This window comes from Astatotilapia calliptera, chromosome 16, assembly GCF_900246225.1.
Source record: "Astatotilapia calliptera chromosome 16, fAstCal1.2, whole genome shotgun sequence".
Classification (NCBI taxonomy): Eukaryota; Metazoa; Chordata; class Actinopteri; order Cichliformes; family Cichlidae; genus Astatotilapia; species Astatotilapia calliptera.
In genome coordinates, this window is record NC_039317.1 from 22,046,357 (window position 1) to 22,054,102 (window position 7,746).

General features: G+C 47.9%; 2 protein-coding genes across 2 annotated transcripts; one reads left to right on the forward strand and one right to left on the reverse strand.

Moving 5' to 3' along the window:
- Positions 1-259: 259 nt before the first annotated feature.
- Positions 260-1,524, forward strand: LOC113008441 (uncharacterized). The gene is made up of 3 exons (XM_026145852.1): positions 260-584; positions 834-1,017; positions 1,282-1,524. The coding sequence occupies exons 1-3, from the start codon at positions 283-285 to the stop codon at positions 1,522-1,524; spliced, it is 729 nt and encodes a 242-aa protein (XP_026001637.1). The 5' UTR covers positions 260-282.
- Positions 1,525-2,115: 591 nt separating this feature from the next.
- LOC113008440 (uncharacterized) lies at positions 2,116-4,312 on the reverse strand. The gene is made up of 3 exons (XM_026145851.1): positions 4,029-4,312; positions 3,638-3,919; positions 2,116-3,146 (listed from the first exon to the last, which is right to left on the reverse strand). The coding sequence occupies exons 1-3, from the start codon at positions 4,243-4,245 to the stop codon at positions 2,116-2,118; spliced, it is 1,530 nt and encodes a 509-aa protein (XP_026001636.1). The 5' UTR covers positions 4,246-4,312.
- Between the last annotated feature and the right edge of the window lie 3,434 nt (positions 4,313-7,746).

The window sequence follows — 7,746 nt, forward strand, 5'->3', positions numbered from 1 at the left end:
TTTCAAACATTCGTTTCGGTGTCTCACTATGGGGAACGCTCTCTCAGCGTTGTCCTCAGAAGCCTCTATATCATTACTCCAGCCAGTATACTTGGGTTGCAGTCACGTGGTTCTGATGACGTGCGGAGGCAGCGCGATTTTTGAGTGGAGGGCGGAAGTAAACATGGAGGACACTGTGGAGAGTCAGGAGAGCAGCTATTGTGCAACTTTAGACCCCGTTTCTCGGGAGAGATATAAACAGATAGTTAACCTTACCACAAAGAATTTGTCCCCCAGTCTAGCATGCTTCCTAAAACTGTGCCTGAGTACAGAACACCAGAGACACTGCAGCTCCCCCCCAAAGACCTTGAAGAGCTATGCCTGGACTTCCAGCTTGAAGAGCTCACCCTGTCCCAAGTCCAGGCTGTAGAGAGGGCGACTCGAAGTCAGAGTGCAAGCAGTATTTGGTTTAGGCAAAGAGCTGGACGCGTAACTGCCTCTAAGCTGAAACAAGTTCTTAAGACCAACCCCCAGCAACCATCAAAGAGCTTGATCAAGGCCATATGCTATCCAGAGGCATATAGGTTCACCACAGCTGCTACAAGGTATTTAGGGTTTGATGTAGGGTAAGGCAGAGTTAAGATTTGGGGTATGAAACTGTCCATAACTGTAACTAAAAAAGTGTTATGAAGATGGAGGTTAGTTATAGGCTTATACGGCTAGGGTTATACAGGGTAAGAACTAAGTATAGTTTAGGGTAATGGCATATTGTATAATACATCACTTTACTGTTTTACACATCCAATACTAAGTAATAATTTCCTTTTCATGTTTGGCATGTGTACTGTTTATAGTTATGGATGCAAACATGAAGCACAAGCCAGAGGAGCATATGAGAAGCTTATGAGCCAGGAGCATGCAGGCTTCTCATGTATGGACAGCGGTCTCTGGCTGAACCCCAAGTGGCCATACATGGGGTCCACCCCTGATGGGATAGTCACTTGTGACTGTCATGGAACTGGCATCTGCGAGATTAAGGTATTGACTCTGTTGTAGTCAAGGCCATAGGTGTGACATCTTTCCATAAGAATCAGTGAACTGAGTAAAAATGCAGGAAATACCTTTTCTAATTTCTAATCTATTGTTCAATTAAGATAAGATGAGGCTTTATTGTCTGTCTCAAATAGACATTTGTTTTGGGCAATGAGAGATTATGATAACACAGACCACACCCATCATCTTTGCTTCTTCACTGTTTCATCAGATAAATCTTGATTGTTGTTCTCATCACTGTGATTTTAGTGCCCACACTCTCAGAGAGATGCGGTCAACCTGCGCATGCGTGCTGGGGAGAAGGGCTTCTGCCTCATCAGTGACGGGGATAATGTCACACTGGACCCAACTCATGACTACTATTACCAAATTCAGGCACAGCTTCACATTGCAAATGCAGAGTACTGTGACTTTGTTGTGTGGAACCGCAATGACATATTTGTTGAAAGGATTTTGCCTGACCTTGAGTTTTGGGATGATGCGATTCCTTAAGTTGAGTGTTTTTTTAGAAACAGTATACTCCCAGAAATACTGGGACAGCAAGTTACAAACATACATGTGTAATGTGATAAAAGGACGACAACATAATGACATTTTGAATATTGTTATGACCTGATGGTAGTCATTATGAGTTCTGGCTATTGTATTTGCTCTGACGTAGCATTAGAGCACAGATTGTCATTTAATTTTATTGTACATTTAATTGTGTCATTTAAGTGTTGTGTAACACTACACAATGATTAAATGCTATTGAGGCAGCATAATAATACATTGGTGGTTTATTTACAAGATTAGACTTTTAAACAAATAAACAAAATAGATTGCAATCCATCTCACAGTATAATACTGTACAAACTGCCAGCACAATATGACAGTTGGAGAAAAATATTTCATTTGAAAACATTTACAGACTAATCAGGAGTCAGGACTTAGGTACTACTATTACTCTACCCTGTTCTACTTATCACCAGAGCCAAGCAGCAGATACTGGACACTACTCTTCCTCTCCACCCCCTTCTGTGAGCCGTGACAGTGACAAGACATTTAATTTTTTTTAACTGATTGATTACCACCCACCCCCCCTTACTCCAGTGGGACAACAGACTCGGAGAGATTTGATAAGGCACAACAAATTACCCCAATCTTGTCGATCAATGCATGTGTCTCACCTGGCTTTGTGGACATGTTCTCTATTGGCATAGCCCTGCTCTGCAGAATTTGATATTTCCTCCTGACTAAACCTATGACTCGCTCAACATGGATACGCAAATTGGCTATTTTCCTTGTCTCTGCCACTTCATAGGCTGACAGCTGTTTTCTCCCTTTAGTGAATGCCGGTGTCTGTAGTGAAGCACAGTAAAACCCCACATTATCGCCAATATTGAACCCACGATCTGCAAGGACAATATCTCCAGGTAACAAGTTCTTTAGGAGGCCACTCTCTATTGTGATCTGCTTATCGCTAACTCTCCCTCCCCAGGCAGAAGATATGTAAGTGACGTAGCCTTGGGGGGCAACACCAATCAAAAATTTTACAGTGTGATGGTGCTTGTAGTTGGACCAAGTTTGAGCTTGTGCAAGAAGATTAGATGGTCTCTCAATAAAGACTTCAAAGCAATCAACAATCACAGCCACTTTACATCCAAATGCCTGTCTGAAACTCAGTGGCATCGTAGCTTGAAGAACATGTCGCTCTGGCCACTCAATTAGGAACTCTAACCTTTTATGAAGTATGTCAATTACTTTATGCCAAACTCTAGAAGCAGTGGACAGAGAAATATTGAACCTGAAAGCTAAATCTTTCAGGGGCAGATTTAGTCTCAGCCTCAGCAAAACTAGTATGAATTGTTCAAATTTGGACAACAAAGACATAGGTCCCGAGGTGATATAGGGCTCGCACAGTTCAAAAATCTGAATTAAAACTAAGAAGTTGGGGAGCCCTGTGTAGATCTTTGTCTTGTCTTCATTTTTTTCAAAAGCCTCCTGGCTGAACTGTGTGTCCAGAGCCTTGCTCCGAAGATCAACCAGCTCTGCTGTGTTCTGTCTCAAAACATCCTCCATCTTCTCGATGTCATCCATCGTCAGCTCTGTCTGGCATCCAGCATCCGCACAGCCTGCAATATAACAGTGGGGGAGCATAATCAGCATAATAGAGGCAACCTCAATTTTTACTCATTTTCACTGTAGGAGTTTTTTAGTGGGCTATTAGAATCTGGTGTAATGTGTTTAATTCACTATGTTAATTTAATGTAATTATTTTTTTTAATCAACAAAAAAACATGTTGCGTCTAAACAAAAAATATATTTATATGTTTCTCACCACAGAAACCTTACTTTACGGATATCTTTACTTATCTGTGAAAGGAGACTGTCTGGAATCTGGCAATATAAGAACCACAGCAGTGTACAAAAACCTGTGGTGTGTGCCTGACGGTAATAAGTGCCACTTTTTCTTTTTTCTGAATAAAATGGTATGGATTTACTCTGTGATTAAAAAATCACAAACATGTAATATGTAACTTGGACCATAATCATTACAGATAATGGCATCTTTTTCTCTTTGACATGATTCTTGTTTGTTTTACATCTCAGCACAATATCTTACCTGGATAAGTGAATGTCTCATTCACACTGAAGTCTTCTGGTTGTGGATTCTCAGCTGGAAGCTGCAGTTCGGGGTTCTCCACTGTCACTAGGCTCAAATCCGGGCTCTCAGCCGTCTGTTGCATATCCAAAATCGCCTCTGCACATCGATGCTGTTCTGCCTTAAGCTTCATTCTTTTATCTCGTTTGAGAACTGATTCCGATCTGGGTTTTCGTTCGTAGCCGAGATTGACCGTCGGAGCCCAGTCCTCCGACTCTTCGTCATCCAAAGCACTTGGGCAGCCTATAGTCCCAATCAAGTCAATATTAGACTACTAACTTAAAAGCACTAAGTAAACGAGAATTTAACGACAACATAATGCTAATAAGTTCGTTTGCAAACATAACATTACCTCTGACGAAGTGGTCGCTGCAGACACGGGCATTGGCAGACTCTGCTCCTCCCGACTGTAAACGTAAATTTAAAATCCATTTTTTCCTACGTTTTTCGGTTAGAATTTTCCATTTTTCTCCTCTTCGTTGGGCTATTTTTGGTACCCTAAAATACCGTTTATCAGTTTCTCGGGTCGACCTACTGGAGCATCCGTAAACACAACAGGACAAAGGCATTTTGCGTACTGTCTGTCTGTGATTTTGCGCTGATCTTTTTCACTTCCGCCCTCCAGTCAAATTTCGCGCTTTACGTCGACGTCACGTCTACGTCAAATGAAACCCAGCTATTGGCTGGCAGTCGTGACGCTTGCGTCAGGGAGGGGCCACCCTCCTCCCTATAAAAGGGTGTGACGCAGCGTCACCCGCCATTCAATTTCCTCTTCTCGCTTCTTAGAAACCTCATCTCTCCTGACTGCGAACGTGAGTGCTAGCTTAACTGTCCACACGAGCAAGCTAACACCTTGGTCACCGGGCGCCAGCACGGCTCGCGTTTCGAGTCGCCTGCTCTTCACCACAGAGCCAGGTCGGCCCACCGATGGAGCACACTGAGTCCGCCACACCAGGCACCAGCTGGGGAGACGAGATGGATGTCGTCCTCCCGCTGGTGGATGATGCCGAGGTCAGCTGCGAAGCTATGCTTGATTCCCTCGAGGCTAATGACGAGCTACTCAGCGAATCCTCTGAGGGAGCGTCGGAACATCTCGTCTCGGACGAGGATGACGACGTTTTCTTTGCCCCCTCTGGTCGGAATTCTGCGACACAAGGGGCCGACTGTGATAACCCCGGCACACAGTCCCGCGGCGTGGAGCTATTTGACGTTGCAAAACGGGCAGCTGAAAAGCTGGCAATCCCATGGCCCGCGGTGACAACGGAGACCTCCACCTCACGATACGAGGGTAAAAGGCTCCCCAAAGCAAAGCGCACTACTAAGCAGGTACTGCCGCTTTTCCCCGAATGCGTGGACGAGGTCACACGCTGCTGGGAAAAGCCATTTTCGTCACCCAACCCCGTGCAGGGAACGGCGGCGTTTGACTGCGCTGGAATGAAAGAGAAGGGCATCTACCAAATTCCCACAGTGGAGAATCTGGTGGCTTCTCATCTCCACCCGAACCAGAAACTCTCCATGTCATCTGGTCCGTCCCTGCCCTCCAAGGCCGAACGCCTGCAGTCCTCCCTGGCTGACAAGGCGTATAAATCGGTGGCCACCACCGCGAGGGCATTGAACGCCTCGTCGCTCCTGCTAGCCTACTCGGCGGAGCTCCAGGACCAGGCTGCTGCGAACCCGGATGCTAGCGAGTTGTGGGAAGAGCTGGGCGTAGTTACGGACCAGTGTCTCCACCTCACTAGAGCAGCAGTACAAGCGGCGGGCAGAGCCCTCAGCATCATCGTCCTACAGGAGAGGGCAAGATGGCTGAACTTGTCGGGGCTTTCGGACAGAGAAAAACGTGACATTCTGGACGAAAGCATCGACCCCGCTGGGCTTTTCGGGACCGCCGTTGCCACCATGCAAAGACGAAAGAGGGAGAGGCCCTCCAGCTGTGTCTCCCTAGGAAGACCCAGGCTGCGCCTCCACCCGGTCGCCGCACGTTCGCTCAGGTCACCAGCCGTCCAGCCGGCGTGCCGACGTTTAAAATCCCTCGCCGCCCAGCCCCGCAGGTCGCGGCCCAGGGTCCTCTAGGATCGCAGAACCCTAAGACCCACTGGCCCAAGAAACACGTCCCGCCTGCTGCTGCTCAGGGTGCCCCACCACCAGCCAAGCAGTCGGACCGCAAGAAGAAGCGGACTGCCTAACATCCCCCACGGGGAGATTGGAGCCGGACCAGCCCGGGCTCCAAGTTCACTCCAGGGCTCAGTTCCGGAGCCCGTTCGGAGAAGTGTGTTCTGCCTCCACCTTTCAGCGCCTGGGACTCGAGTTGGATCCCACAGAGCGGATTTCAAAAAAAGAGACGACGAAACGCTGTTCAGCTGATTCAAGCATGTCTGTCTCACAAAACACACTGTTTATTAAAAACTCACCCGTTGCATCCAGGCATGTTGCCAAGGGCACGGGAAAAATGTGTGAATAACACAGAAAATATGTTGAAAAACATAATGCCCCCACGCACCCAGACACCACCGGGGTTGATTCCCTCAGTGGTGTCCGGCCCCATAAGCGCTGGTCAAGCGCGGGCCGCTCGCGCATGCGCAGTCGGGTCTGGTCAGAAGGACCAGTTTCCGCCACAAGAGGGAGCCAGAGCTCCGTCTACTGTGGAGCGCCTATCTTTGGGGCCGCTGTCAGCAAGAATAGAGAGATGGCGAGCTCTCGCTGCGCCAGAATGGGTTGTGAGGACATTAGAGCGAGGTTATCGTTTACAATTCGCAACCACCCCTCCCAGATTTCACAAAGTGATTTTCTCTCTTGCAAAAGGCGAATCAGCCAGGATCCTGCAAGAAGAAATAACTACCTTGCTATCAAAGGGGGCAGTACGAGAAATACCCCAGGAGCAGAGCCAATGCGGCTTTTACTCAAGGTATTTTCTCGTGCCCAAGAAGGGAGGGGGACTACGTCCGATACTGGACCTACGGGCTCTGAATCAGCATCTGAGGTCATACAAATTCAGGATGTTGACGACCACCACTCTGCTGCATGTAGTGCGCCCAGGCGATTGGTTTACATCAATAGACCTGAAGGACGCATATTTTCACATCCCTATTTACCCGCCTCACAGAAAATTCCTGCGCTTTGCGTTTCAGGGCAGAATGTACGAGTACCAGGTCCTGCCGTTTGGTCTCTCACTGAGCCCTCGGGTATTTGTGAAATGCACAGAGGCGGCCATAGCCCCACTGAAGAGGCGGGGCATCCGCATAGCAACATACATAGACGATTGGCTGCTGCTATCAGAGTCAGAAATAATGGGAAGGGAGCACACCAGGTTGACAGTGGATCATCTGATGGCTCTGGGTTTCACCATAAACTACCAAAAGAGTGTCCTGCAGCCAGCTCAGGCCATCTCTTTCATAGGAATAGCTCTAAACTCCGCCTCGTACAGAGCGTGTCTCCCTGTGGACAGAGTAAAAAAAATGCTATCACATGCCGGCATTTTTCAGTTGGGAAGATATCTCCCATTCAGAAAATGCCTGCAGATGCTGGGATTAATGGCGTCTTCACTGGCAGTCATTCCACTAGGCAGACTGCATATGAGGGAATTTCAGCGATGGGTTGCATCACTGAGACTGAATCGAAAGCGCCATACCCACCGCTATATCAGAGTGACAGCAGACTGCGCTGCAGCACTCCACTGTTGGAGAAATCCCACATTTCTCACTCAGGGGGTGTCACTGGGAGCTGTCACAGCCAGAAAGGTGGTGACCACGGACGCGAGTCTCACGGGTTGGGGTGCCACTCACGAGGGCAGAGCAGTGAGCGGCAGCTGGGACTCACAACAGAGGGGTGCTCATATAAATTGGCTAGAATTGCTAGCAGCTTTTCTAGCACTGAGACACTTCCTTCCCCTGTTGAGAAACCACCATGTTCTGATCAGAACAGACAACACCACTGTTGTGGCATACATCAACAGACAGGGCGGGTTACGTTCCCGTCCTTTGCACATGCTGGCTCGCAGACTGATCATGTGGAGCAGCATCAATCTGTTGTCACTGAGAGCCACTCACATTCCAGGAGCCCTGAACTTGGGAGCA